Source organism: Bombus impatiens, unplaced genomic scaffold (genome assembly GCF_000188095.3).
Source record: "Bombus impatiens unplaced genomic scaffold, BIMP_2.2 scf_0389, whole genome shotgun sequence".
NCBI classification, from domain to species: Eukaryota; Metazoa; Arthropoda; class Insecta; order Hymenoptera; family Apidae; genus Bombus; species Bombus impatiens.
Window position 1 is genome coordinate 851,448 of NT_176808.1, and position 15,309 is coordinate 866,756.

The 15,309-nt window shown below is 31.0% G+C and overlaps 2 protein-coding genes across 2 annotated transcripts; one reads left to right on the forward strand and one right to left on the reverse strand.

Moving 5' to 3' along the window:
* Window positions 1-97: 97 nt before the first annotated feature.
* LOC100743903 lies at window positions 98-13,228 on the reverse strand. The gene is made up of 6 exons (XM_033321048.1): window positions 12,280-13,228; window positions 3,227-5,263; window positions 2,639-2,986; window positions 2,045-2,278; window positions 418-903; window positions 98-264 (listed from the first exon to the last, which is right to left on the reverse strand). The coding sequence occupies exons 1-6, from the start codon at window positions 12,319-12,321 to the stop codon at window positions 244-246; spliced, it is 3,168 nt and encodes a 1,055-aa protein (XP_033176939.1). The 5' UTR covers window positions 12,322-13,228; the 3' UTR covers window positions 98-243.
* Window positions 13,229-13,575: 347 nt separating this feature from the next.
* On the forward strand, window positions 13,576-14,863 carry LOC105680871 (probable endochitinase). The gene has a single exon (XM_012386537.3). The coding sequence runs from the start codon at window positions 13,654-13,656 to the stop codon at window positions 14,191-14,193; it is 540 nt and encodes a 179-aa protein (XP_012241960.1). The 5' UTR covers window positions 13,576-13,653; the 3' UTR covers window positions 14,194-14,863.
* The last annotated feature ends 446 nt before the right edge of the window (window positions 14,864-15,309 follow it).

The window sequence follows — 15,309 nt, forward strand, 5'->3', positions numbered from 1 at the left end:
AGACGTATTTGCTTATGTTACAAATAATCATCTTATTGTTTCTATATAATAATACGTATGAGTCTACACTGGCCGTAATAAAGTTCAGGTTGTACACTTAAAAAGCTAAAACAATTTTATTCGTGTCCTGTTACACGCAAATCAAGTAATAGAAAGTCTTTAAGATTAAAACGACCGAACAGTTAACTATTCACAATTAAAAATTGTGCTTTTCAGCCTCCATATTTAACAAATTCTTGCTTGTCATCGTTTAGCTCGTGACACCTGTAAACAATATCATTGTTATTGTCTATAAATTATCTATAAATAACAAGAGAGAGAGAGAGAAAGAGAGACAGTTAACAAATAGCAATATTTCTACCATTTCTAAGGATAATAATTGACAGAATATGTTCAATATTTTCAATAATTTATCACCTTCGAGTGTCCAGAATAAAGTATCGGTCCATCCACGATATCTTCTGCTGCTTCTTCGTCATTTTCGTTCAAATTCAAAGAAGCAAACTCTTCGTGTTCCATAATTCCCCATAAAGGAATGTTTTCCTTCCCGGTGGATGCAACAGCAAGATTATTTACCGCTTGCGGAAGCACTTGATAGGCTTTTTCGATCGCTTCGAAGTCACTGAAATTATTCTTGCTGTTGCTTATGTCACTGACGGTCGATTCACTTGTTCGCTCCGGTTGTTCTGTCTCGCCTTGCTCCTTACGATTTTCCATGTCATTTTTCGAGGGTATTTGTGATATCGGTTGTGGCGTTACCACGTAAACTCGTTCTTTATTAATAGATGAGATCGATACAGAGTCTGATTTCCACGTTGACTTTTCTTCTATCGTGGGCTTATCTACGCTGTGCAAGTCGTTAATTGTCACTTTCGGTTTATCTATTCGTAGCACCTTCACGGCCTGGAAATCAATATTCAAAACAATCAATACGAATAATATTATTTTGCTATTAATATTGTAATCTACTGTTAATATCAGTTAATATCGTTGTATGATGTCACCTATAAGTTAGACGATAATAAAATAACGATTTACCTATTATTATATGTAGATACGTAGAATTATTATTACTAATACTGTATTATTATTATTAACGTAGTAGTATTAGTAAAAATTACTAATGTGCTAAAAAGTACTAATGTGCCTTTGCTATTAATATTGTAATTTACTGTTAATATCAGTTAATATCGTTGTATGATGTCACCTATAAGTTAGACGATAATAAAATAACGATTTACCGATTATTATATGTAGATACATTGAATTATTATTACTAGTACTGCATTGTTATTATTAACGTAGTAGTATTAGTAAAAATTACTAATGTGCTAAAAAGTACTAATGTGCCTTTGCTATTAATATTGTAATTTACTGTTAATATCAGTTAATATCGTTGTATGATGTCACCTATAAGTTAGACGATAATAAAATAACGATTTACCTATTATTATATGTAGATACGTAGAATTATTATTACTAGTACTGTATTATTATTATTAACGTAGTAGTATTAGTAAAAATTACTAATGTGCTAAAAAGTACTAATGTGCCTTTGCTATTAATATTGTAATTTACTGTTAATATCAGTTAATATCGTTGTATGATGTCACCTATAAGTTAGACGATAATAAAATAACGATTTACCGATTATTATATGTAGATACATTGAATTATTATTACTAGTACTGCATTGTTATTATTAACGTAGTAGTATTAGTAAAAATTACTAATGTGCTAAAAAGTACTAATGTGCCTTTGCTATTAATATTGTAATTTACTGTTAATATCAGTTAATATCGTTGTATGATGTCACCTATAAGTTAGACGATAATAAAATAACGATTTACCGATTATTATATGTAGATACGTAGAATTATTATTACTAGTACTGTATTATTATTATTAACGTAGTAGTATTAGTAAAAATTACTAATGTGCTAATTGATATCACCAAGCAATGCTACTAATAGATTAAATAATGATCTAGTGATCGTAACAAATAGGCAAAATGTGGAGTGCACATCGAATCGCATCAAATTACCGATTGGGTCTCCTCGATACGATTACTCGCAGAGCCTTCATGTTCTATCTCGTTGAAACTGAAGCCAGCCAAAGAATAAGTTTTCACAATTTCATTGTGATCTTTCGACTCGTTTGTACGATCGGCTGGTTCTGTTGTTGTTAAGTACTCCGTTGGAATTTTCTTCGATGGCGAGAGATAAGGGTGCAAGGAACTAGGTAAAATTGTACTAGACGTTGTAGGTCTTGAATATTCCTACGGGTGAAAATCTTATATTAGTTATTTTCCTCTGTATGCCTCCATAAAAAGCATATTCATTGTAAAAAGCATCAACATATCATCAGTATCATCTTTAATAATGCTGAATTTACCAATTAATGCAAATGATGCAAAATCAAAGAGGCAAGACTAATTTGATGGGAAAATTTTATAAAATCATGATTACCACATGCGACGATTCTTTATTTTCCAAAAATAAGGAGAATAAAGAAAATTTTGATTTCGAGAGAAAGAAACAATATGATAATTATAAGTAATAAATAATAAGAAGTGTCGAGATATATCTCACTTATATTAATGATAATTAATTGATTAACTATATTTCTATAAGCTCACTTGTATTGTCCAGTTATCGATATTCTTTTGCAACCTTCGCACATCGATGGAAGTGTTTGCTCTTGTTGTAGTGCTTTTTGAATCTTCTACAGTAGTTGAAGATGGTCTTATCGATTGCACGTTCGATTTCTTTGAGTTATTGACATTAAATTGTGGTTGAAATTGATTAACTACTCGAATATCATTCTTAGATTCTTGTTGAAGATAATTATCAGCGTTCAATCCGGTTCGAGAAGGAACTTTTCTTGGCTGCGTACGTTCAAAATTAGTTTTGATACTCCAATCTCCGTAAGATTGTTGGAACGGAATCGGTGTATATTCCGACGTGTATGGTATAATAACTTGTACCTAAAACATTACGTTATTTTCATAAATTCGTGATCTTTGTCATCGATAATCGAATTTTACTTTATTTTCATACAATTTATTAGTTACCGTGTAAATAAAGTCTCAATGAAAATTGCTGAATAGGCAAATAAATATCTTATGTTACTTGTAAATAATTAAAACTTCGAATTTTACATATTCCACCGTTATATCTAAGTTTCGTAAAATCCTAACTACATTTGTACGAATAATTTTGCTCACTTGTTTATTTCGCTTCATATTTTGTGGCTTTTGAAGCGTATCTCGCGTATCCTTCGTATCTATACTGTCTTGCTTTTCAGAATTCTTATTTCCTGACAAAGAATTATTCCATCGAGCAAGATGATTCAAGGAACCGTGATTCTTCGATGAATGATTTCTCAAGTTTGGTGTATTTATTAGCAAACTTGGCCACAAATATCCTGCTTGTCCGGATGGTGGAATATACGAAACGTCTTGTTGATTTGTATATTCTCTACTACCTGTTGACGTCTCCACGTGTTCATTAATATTACTATTTGAGAAATCCACGGTTGCGATTGTTGAAGGTCCAAAAACACTATTAATATTTTGAATATCCGGAAGAGAATACGATTCAGTCGACTTGACAGAATCGGATGAATCGTCGAAAAATACATTTTCGGTTTCTAAATTATAATCCGTAGTTGTCTTCGCTGTATTGTCGGATACATTGTCGATATCGGTATAGCCAATAGTGGAAGTTGGCCATTGTATATCGATGCGACTTTCGTCTTTTTTCGTCAGATCTAGCAGCGGCGATTCCTCAAAATGTATCGGCCTTTCTTTCGACACGAAAGAACTCGCAAGAGACGGTTGCGTCGTTACATGAGAATCTTTAACGACACTGCCGCTAGGCGACAAATCACCGGAATATTGATAATTCAAACTATCGCTTTCTTGATTGTGAAAGGTAGAAGTTGCGAAGCTAGCCGAAGGTTTCAGATCCGGCGGTACGTAATTGAAATCGCTGATAGGAGTTGGATTTGGATGAAAGAGTTCATGGTATTCGTTACCACTTTGACTAGGAAATTCGTGATTTTCGAGATTCGACGATCCCGGAGACTGAGCATCGAGAATCGAACTATCAAATGATTCTTTGTGGTCTACAGGCACTTTGTTGATCTCGATCTCGTGGCTTTTAGATATGGCACTTACATGTCCTTGATTAATCTCTGTTCCAATGGATCTTTGATCGTCGTTACCATAAATATTATAACGCTCGTCCTTAACATCAGGGCTTTTGTGTACTTGATCAGTTAACGGTGTCACGGGCAAAGCTGGCGATTTGAAATGTTCCACATTTTCGATTGCAGGAGGATTTTGAAACGGCCGAACAAAGGGTTCTGCTTTGTAAAGGGGAGGTATCGTGTCATGGTACAACAGTGGGTGCGGTAATGCGCTGTTGAAAGGTGTTTGTTCAACAGGTATTTGAGAAAGTTCTGGTATTCTGATCTCATGCGAAGCGGCGTATTGGACGTCGTGATTTCCTTGATTGCTAGGAGGAAGATAACCGTTTGAAAGTTGCGTAGGAAGCGGATACTTGTCCGAATGAAGTCCGCTATCTTGCATCGGAATCCAAGGAACTTTGTTACAAGGATTACAATGTTTCCCTTTATTCGCCGCTACGTAACTACCGCGATTGTCTTTCGCAGTTGGGAAAGCGCGTTGCATACCGTGAAAGATCGTTGGAGGGTTGTACAATTGTAAGGATGGGCGAGCAGGAAGATTAAAAGATGCATCCTGATGTCCACTAGAAGGAGCTGCCACAGGTGGACCGGTATGTTGAACAGGAGGAAATGGACCGATAGAAGAGTGCAAAGATGGATCAATTTGAGGTGCAAGTGGAGGATGAAGAGACGGTCCAGGTTGCAAAGCAGGATGCAAATTATATGGTGGAGGGCCGTAAGATTGAGTTAGTGGTGAATAAAGAGGCGGTGGTTCGAGGTGTGATGTCTTTAGAGGAGTAGAAGTTGAAGAGACATAATTAAAAGGGTTCAACCAGCTCATCAATTGTGTAAAGTATCCTGGAGATTCCGCTGCCGAAGGATTTGCTACTCTTCCAGACCTCACCGGATAAGGTTTCGGTATTGGAGGTGGGACTAAATATTCATTTAATCCGGCCCTTCTACTGCGCCGAATAATATTTGGACCATTATCGAAGGATGGTTCACTTGGATCATTTTTCAAGCATGATGACGTACTGCATGCAAAAACGAGCAGTGATAGCGTTAACGTAACCTAAAAGCATATAAGTTGTTAATTGGATTAAAGATGAACACCGAACTTAAACCGTTTTTATTATTATATTTATATATTTTACATACAGATAGTTTCTAGTACGAAACTATACGCGATATAGATAATTTCATGTTTTAGAATATTCGATAAATACGTTGAATTTATCGAAACAATTTGATACGTTTCGTGAGAAATAAGATATATTTTATTCAATGATAGTTAAAATAAATATATCGCATTCCTAACAGCAGATGAAAATTCATGAACGAATACGCTTAGAAAAGCTCGTGCACTTCTCACAATGGTCAATAACCATGGAAAATAAACACAGGGTAAACTAAAGTGGGTCACTTCCTGAGGAACGTTCATTACCGCTCTGAATTATGCCAGAACTATGTAGTTTCACTTAGATTAGACAATTACACTAATTTTTCGTATTCTCCTACTTATATTAGTAATTATATATATAAATATTCTTCTTCTATCGTCTCATACGTAATTAATTATGTCCATTATTGTTTCGATGAGACAGAAACATTTGAAAAAATAATCAAACTTTACCATAATCTCCGGCAGAAGGTAAAACTCATGGACGTAGGTGATAACTTCCTAATATGAAGATCTTTGTTTAATTTAATCTAGAAATAAGATCTTTGATAGAAATTCAATGAATTTTGTAAAAGTTGCAACAAGGAATCAAGCAGAAACGTCTCTGCATCATGATAAAGTGTAAGGAATAATTAGTAGCCTTCATGTTCGTTACTGTGTTTGTAAGTTCTAATATTCAACTAAATTATCGAAAACAAAGGGTGAGGAGTGAAAGGGGAGCAAGGATAGCATAAAATCGAGCGCAGAACAGATTTGAGCGGCCAGCTATTGCTTACGAGTTTCTCACGAGACGTAAATTCAATGGTGTTCCCGTGGAATTCCACGTGCTATTTTACGTTTACCGTGAAATACGCGGACGTGTGAGAGAGAACGAGAGTACTCGCGGATCACCGTACTTACAGCGAGAACCGGAACTGCATAAGAAAGTGAACAAATGAAAAAAAAGGATGGAAGAGATCCCTCATATCACTTTTAAACCTATTAACATGAAACTCGGTGTGCTTTATATTCTTAGCAGCGGATAAGAAGTAGTTGCTCAAGCGAAAGTAGCAAACAATATCATTTTGTATTATCGCTTTGAGACAAGTGCCAGTAGGCAGAGTTACTTGACCTGTTATTACGTTTTCAAATTAATTTAAAATAGATAATATGTATAGTAACGTTCTAATTGCATAGTGAACTTCAAGCCAGCTATAAACAAGTCATTCTATCGTTATAACGGTATATAAAACAATAATATGTATCGAAAAGGGAACCCTTAACAAAACCATGAAATATTTTTTAGTAATAAAGTTAGTAATAAAATCTCCGAAGTCGCAATTATATTTTATAAACTTTAAATTACGTATTGTACAAATATATTTAATTCTAATTTCGATAATTTTACGCGTTGAAAATTATTTCATAGCTAATTTTGAATTGCATTTAAAATCAAAACTTAACATTTATCTGCACGTGTAAGGAAGTAAATTAGTATTTTATAAAGTTATAATATTCAAAACGTGTATTCTAGAAATTACAATATATACAGATAGAATAAGTTTTATAGAGAAAATAAATAATTGCAATGTAGAAGTTACAAGGAAACAATTATAATTGTAGCTGTTGTTTGTTTATTTGTATCATTAAATGTATAGAAATATTTGTATTATTGTCGATGTGCTATCACTTAAATATTAACGCGTTTTTGCATTTTCATAGAATTGACACGCTTTTCACTTCGAAGCATTTCAAGGCGAAAATTGTATTTTCCCACTTTTTATTTTACATAAAGTACGTTCGCGTTAAATTTATTATTTAAAGCACATTCGTCGAGAAGGAAGGAAATATTATAGTAAAAGAAAGTCTTCAATTATTATTCAGCTAATACAATTTGACTAATAAAGATTTCATTAAAATGAAATGAATGAACGAAGGTCATTAAAATTACATTGTCGTCTAATTTTGGCTATCGAAAAGTAGTATACATATAATCGGTTGTGTTTGATCGTGAGATAAACTATTCTTCATTGAAGAATAGGTAGTTCACACACTGTAATAGTCGAAGTATATAAGAGACACTTGTGTAGCAGGGGTAATGTAGGTAAGTGGGCTGTGGGTATTACGAGAGTCGACCTATAGTGAGAAGATGTAATATGTGGTTGCATGTAATCAGTATAATGCGTATTTAACAAAGTGTTGGTGTGCTCGTGTGAGCAACACGTGTGCTAGAATAAATGCCGACGCTAATCGAGACTAACCAATGCCAATAACGAGTGTGCAATTTTCTTCTGGCTGTCTATCTTAAATCGAAATAATATCTGTTGTCTCTGAGAATAATTTCTGTTGTCCTTGAATCTTCTAATCGTAGGGAGGATAATTGTACAGTAACAAACAAATGTATGTCTGTCTGTATATTTCTTCGTTGTTATAGTTCTTCATTGATATTTTAAGAAAGTTAATATATCGATGAATAGGATCTTCTAGTATTAAGACATTTAGTTTTTGGAAAAATATAATAAAAAGCAATTAATATTGCAAGTTTTTCAGGTCTATTAATTTTAGTTATAATAATCGTTATAATAATTATAATAATAATATTTTAAGGAAGTTATATCGATGAATAGGATCTTGTAATATTAAGACATTTAGTTTTTGGAAAAATATAATAAAAAGCAATTGATATTGCAAGTTTTTCAGGTCTATTAATTTTAGTTATAATAATCGTTATAATAATTATAATAATAATATTTTGAGGAAGTTAATATATCGATGAATAGGATCTTCTAGTATGAAGACATTTAGTTTTTGGAAAAATATAATAAAAAGCAATTAATATTGCAAGTTTTTCAGTCCTATTAATTTTAGTTATAACAATCGTTATAATAATTATAATAATAATATTTTGAGGAAGTTAATATATCGATGAATATTCTAATATTATTAATTAATTATTCATATGAATATTCTTCTAATATTAAGATATTTAGTTTTTAGAAAAATATAATAAAAAGCAATTAATATTGCAAGTTCTTCAGTTCTATTAATTTTAGTTATAATAATCGATCGTACGTATAATTAAATGAACTTAAATGTTTCAGAATTATAATTAAATGAAAATAGAAATATATAGGTCAATTGAAATCGAAATGAATGTTTGCGATATTGATACAAAGAAAGTAAAATTTATTTTAATAGCGGGCAAAATTTGGTCATTTTATATCTCGTCGTGTGTGTTTTATATAAATGTATGATTTAATTACTCTACACGCCATCTTATGTATATAATATAATGTATTAAAGAAAGAAATTCTAATCGTTTTTGTGATGTAACTATAGTAAGAAATAAACTTTCAAACAGGAAGGCTCCATTCCTTGAGAACTTGATGGGAAGAGATAAAGTGAAAATCTTGAAGTCTTATTCCTCGCAACGAACAAGCTCTAACGGTTTTAACGAAGTAGTTTACATAGGAAGGACAGTTGTGGAAATACCTTGATAATGAGAGGTGTAATTATCACGTGCATTAGATTTTTTAAACGAATGTCGGGAAACAATAGATATAAAATATATTTAATATCTTCCTTAATTTTGTGAAATAAATTCTATTTAGTTCAGCAGCGCGAACATTATAATATAATGATAAAAAAAGATGAGTAAATATAGAATATATAATATAAAATATATAATAAATAAATATAAAAATTAACTTTCTGAACTTTTCTTGTTTTTTCGATCTAAACAAGACTATCCATAAATTTTGTTTTTTCTATGTTTTTGTCAAAGCAGAGATCTTTCTCTTAAATGCTAAATACTCAATACTATGATTAGAATGTTAGAACTTTACATACATACATCCCATACTATTACGACTATTCTTCCTTAATTAGTTTCTATAATTTTATAAGTTTACATGAATGAGGATAATCAGCTTGTAATTTATAAAATGCACTTGTAGAACTCTACTTATTTTATCATCGATCTTGTTACTGTCATAAAAAACAAGAAGATCTATCGACACTGATAATTTGATACTCCAGTCTTATCAAACTTCGCTAATAACATTAGTTGTGAGAGTATCTTGTTGTTGAAAATGTTATAGAAAAGAAAAAATTGGTAAGGTTAAATGCTACATAAATCATATGACATCTATATAATGTACAAATATTTATCAGAAGACGAAAGTTTTTATGAGTCACGTCAATGTTTAATAAGGCCATAAAGCTTATTCAAAGATGATTGGTATTGACACTGATAAGAGGAAGAAACGTGCAAACGGAAAGCGACAGATTTAGGTCGTAGACGAAAGAGTTTCGCTCCTACGTTGGCACTATGCCAAACGACAAGGATCACTCGAAAGCGTCGAGCATATGTTTCCCTCACATCGTTCACGACGTCTTTGTTGGATCGTGAACGATTGGCGATTCACGACGTATACAAATCAGACCTAACTTTCAGAAGCTTTTGTAACCGGACATGTCTACAGGTTAATTTCTTGTTTCTTGAAAATCTGCCAAAAAGTTTGTTAGTGATTCAAATTGTCAGTAGTCAGAATTCGAATGCTACACTATAAGAATTCATGGGAGGTATTACCAAAAAATAACACCGGACATGTAGTTGCTAATAATAAATAAACATTTGCTACTTGTTTCTTTGTTTAACTATTAAAGGTATACATATTTGTAATTATACTAATATGCATTGTTTATAGAAATTATCCTATTAAAAAAATTGTTTCAAAATTGTTCTATTACGAACTGTATCTATCGATAACGTTTGTTAGAATTTTTTCTAAAAATTTGAGAACATTATAAAGCATTTATTTTTTTTATCTTTCCCTAGTATTTTTGCTTTTATTTTTATTCCAATTAACATCTTATTTCTATTTTGATTTTATTGAATTTTTGAGGTAACGAGAATTCCTGCTTCTGAAATAATAATATAATAAAAATAGGTGACGTTAATGTTATTGAAAGTGGTTTTGTCATAAATGTAAGAAATTTTCTTATAATCTTGAAATCAATATACTCGGATACTAAGCTAGTTCTAAATTTCTTTACGAACACTTGTGAGTGATAGATTATTACAAATAAGTTAAACTCCTATTTCATAAAATAAAGGAAATGTATACTCGTATTATCTTACTTGAAAATTCACAATCTCAGCTAATTGAAAATTCGCAAAGCGAAAGTAGACTAGTCGTAGGTATATTTCTTAAAATAGTAGTTAAATTTGGTCATGTCGCTGGAGCGTCGTTTTACCAGACTTTGAATTGGTGATTTTTAACTTTCGCCTTGTACGCGTTGCATGATAAATCAAGCACATGATCCTCTACAGAATTCTATGTACAAGGATATAGACACTATACGATGTTTCGTTCCAATAAACATTATATTTTTAACATGTTTTGTAATATATAACGTAATAATTTAAAAGAAATTATATTTAGAGTAAAACAAATTTAATTTCATTATATTTTTGAAAGGTGCTATTATTTATGTCATGGAATATTTGTAGAAATTCTTCTTTAAAAAGTTGAAGAAGAAAAAATTGGAGAAGGAAAATAAAAGTATACTTTCTGATAAGAAATAAATTATTTTAATTAATAACACTGTTCTATTTTCCCACCTTTTTGCCTTTTGTATTAAGTTATAAACAAAAAAAAAAAAGATTTAGAAAAACTCTTATCGAAAACAAAATCAATGCAACATAATTAATATTTATTATATATTATATTCGCTAATAAGACATTAAAATGTATCTATATGGTATAAATAAATTTATTGTAAAAAATAGTAATTTATCTCTGTCAGTATAGCTTTCGCCTCATAAAATCTATGGTTAAAAAGTCGAACATCTACTCTCACAAGTACAATGCAAAATCAATGAAATACATATGTATAGAGTTTCTAACCATTAATTTGTAACTAAGAGTGTATCCTTACAAACAAAAGTTTCAATTAAACAAACACTTATTTCATACTAAATGATTAATTGATGCTGTTATAAAATAGATTAATTTATAAATGTAAAATTGAAGAAACGTAAAAAGGTATAGGAAAAATTTGGAGGATATTTCTAACGGTTAACAGCTATTTGCATATTCATCTTTTGAAATTAAATTTTAAACATCGTAGAATAATTAATTACAAAAGTAAATTTTTATCGACAAAACTGTAAGTAGGTAAAGTCAAATAAAATAGTAATTAATATTTTATACGACTACTAAATTCATTTCATTTTGTTCTTGTACCTAAAGTAATAGGTATGTACTTAGATCGATACTGTAATCAACATTTCGACAATAAAACAGAAAAGAAATAGTTTCATTGTTAGTACATTTTTGCAGACGAATTATGGAAAAACCTTGTGAAAAGTTCTGTGAAAAGAACTATGAAAAAGCTTTGTTGGAGTTTTATGAAAAAAACTATGGGAAAGCTTAATTAACAAGCTTTACTAATGCTAACACTAGGTTGAAACTGTCAGATTTGTTTCATACAAATTAACCTACTCCCTCTCTATTCTTTTTAAACTTTCACAGTGTATAGGTGTGTACATATATGGCAAGCTATAATTTTAATAACATAAATTTTATAATTTTCCTTACATTATTACACATACATTACATAGAAATTGTTAAATATAAATGTAAAATTCAATACAGAGTAAATAGAGTAATATAATATTTGTATAATATGTACAATGTGTAATATAATATTAAAGAAATAAATTTCTAAAGTCAATTTTTGCTACTTATCCTGTGTCAAGGTACAGAAAAAGTTTGCTCGATATGAGATACATTGTTTAATCAATGGACTATTGTTACATGTTTAATATAGTAAGTTTTAATAATTAAGATCACTATGTCAGGAAATATAACTCTGTTATTTAATAAACTTTCGTAATGTTTTAAAATGTTATTTATACTCACTCGAAGCAGATTCATGTTTCGCATACTGTTATGTAGGTCCATTTCGTCAGGAACATATCACAAGAAACAAGGTGAAACTTTTTAATTCAATGGTCACACATTTTGATTCGATAAAAAAGAATTTATTGAAATCACTGCAAATACTGTTTGAAGATTACAACGAAGAACGAGATGCAAACTCGATATATTATTTTTGGTAACACATAATCAGAAAGTGCACGATGCGAAAGAGTTACTGAACTTCCTCACGGCAAGATCAAGATTGAAGAGCAAGGACGTCAAATAGAAGGATCTTATAGAAAACTTCGAAGAGTAAGGAGATTGGAGAACGAAGAAAAAACAGGAAGAAAGGTGCACGCTTCAGTAAGGTCAAAGAGAGAGTCCATTGGCGCGTCTTCCATGTAAGTCGCTTATATACATTTGCTCCTTCTTTCCTTCCTCTTCTCTTTCTTTCTTTCTCCATTCCTTCATCCTTTCTCTTACTCTCGAAGAATCGAACTCCTTTTCTACCTACCAATCTCTCTCCTACAATGTATACCTCTACGAAAGTTTTCTCACCTGCGAACCCCCTGTTGGAGAACGATCTAACTTCGAGGGAAACTTGCGTATCTGTTGGGGTTGTTCGAAACAAATGTTACAAACTGTACAACTGGTGAACCGATTAACTATAATATACTCTATTTACCGAGTAACCTATTTCAAATAAAAATACATTCTTTACAATATCTAATACTGTGTTTACTCACTATACTTGCTTATTGTTATATAATATTTTATTATACATATTTATTCTTGTTAATCGATTAAGTAATCAGGATCGTTTCATTAAACTCAAATAAACAATCTTTTGCGTTTTACAAATTACTCAATAAAGCTTGCATAGATATCTCCTATTTCAGACAAACGAATTTTCATCAGTTGGACGGATTAATGATATTCCAATATTACATTTAAGAAACAGTTTGATTTTAACAAATTTAGCTAATTTACTATCGAACAAAATGTTTAAAACGTATATCATGTGAAATAAAAAATTTAATCTCTTCTACTTCCTACGCTATTTTTTGGTTGTTTTTCATAAATTCTTTCAGAAGAAAATAGCTCTAGGAAGGCTGTTAATAGTACGTTCATATGTCGTACACAAGGAAGCAATAATAGTCCGCATATCTCTTTTACTCATAAACCAAGCATCATAAGATATTTATTTTCAGCTCGTATTTTCTCAGAATTTAACAGATATTCGTAATACGCGATAATAAAACAATAAATTCAACGATGATAATATATTCGCTGCAGTGATGAAACTAAGAAACATATTCTCTTTGATTTTCGGCAAATGAGCATCGTTTTCTGTAAACCAGTAAAATACGCAAAATGAACGTACTCCTCGTTGCGTTTGAAATTCTTTTCATCTTTAATTCGATTCCCATTGGGACGCTTCAAATAATTCCATCTAAGCGAACATGTGTAATGCAAGGAACATTTGAAATCGTGGATGGAACGTGTGCTAATTATTATATATGTGTTTTTAACGGAGTTGAATTCATATCATACGATATGTCGTGCGCACCTACGATGCTATTTGATCCCTCGCTAAAATATTGCACATCGTCTACGAATTATGTCTGTAAGCAAATTGCACCATTGACGTCAAGTTCCACGTCAAGTTCCACGTCAAGTTCGACATCAAGTACGACGCCAAGTACGACGCCAAGTACGACGCCAGTTCCTAAATGCGTTACAAGTGGTAGATTTCCAAAAGCAGATTGTCAGCAATATTATTTCTGTTACGTGAATGGTGCAACGATCATCAAATATGATCTTAAGTGCCCAAACGGTTTACAATTTAACCGTGTAACGCAAAAATGTGTATTACCTTGTCCAGATCCTAAGACATGTCCACCTTGTGTATAATCTAAATAAATTTTCTTGAAATAGATTATAAATCTCTTAAAGATATTTTCAATATATTGTTCGACTATGTTCTCATTAAAGTTACATCATAGATAATAAAACTATCGTATGTATATGTGAGATTAAATATTGTGAAACAAAAAATTTTCTGAAATGTAAAAACGTATTGAATAATTCACCATGATACTCGTTTGAACATGTATCTAAGTTTTAGATGAGAATAATATAAAGTTTTGACATAGATACGATATAGATACAAGAATGTTATATATCATGAGATATTCAATATGTATATATGTACATTATATTTTACTTATCTTATTTCAAAAAGAATTCTAATTACTTCATCTACTAATACAAATAGAAGATATAGGATATCGCTTATAACGTACTATGGAACTACAGTTCTATGATGGTGATTCTATGTGTAAAAAATGAGTCAGTAATGTAGAATACAATCTTTTTGTACAAACAAACGAATTACGTCCGATGAATAGAGTAAACGAACAACGAAAAAGAAAAACAAGAAAATGTACGAAAAGAGCAAACAGATGTCTAAAGTCTTATTTCTGCGAACAAATATATCGATCAACTCCATCGATCTTTACAAATGTATTAAAAGTAATGCTTAAAATTAACGATACAACTTAAAGCTGGGACTTAAAATTCAGAGTTAAAACTAAGGTTTAAAACTACAACTTAAAACGAAAAACAAACAATGAGTCCTTCGTTGACCTCCACCGTCTAACAAAGTTGCTTAGTATTAATTTAATCGAAATCTTAGAACTAGAACCTATTTAAAAGTAAAACTAAACTAGAGATAATAGATAATACTAATCTGAGGTATTTATGGTCCGTTGGAATATTATTAGACTTATACCATATATTATATCCAAGAATATTAAAATGTACGGATGGTGCAATAAATACGTCCATATAAATCTAAAGTACATTAGATCCTGTCGGCAGCCTTTCGTATCAAAAGATTTAACTTGAAGCAAAATTAAAAAAAAATGAAATTATAACAGTCTGTTAAAAATAATAATAAAGAAATTTTTAACTTTTCGTTCTAAGTTAAACAATGTATCTTTGTACAAAAAGCATGCATACATCATA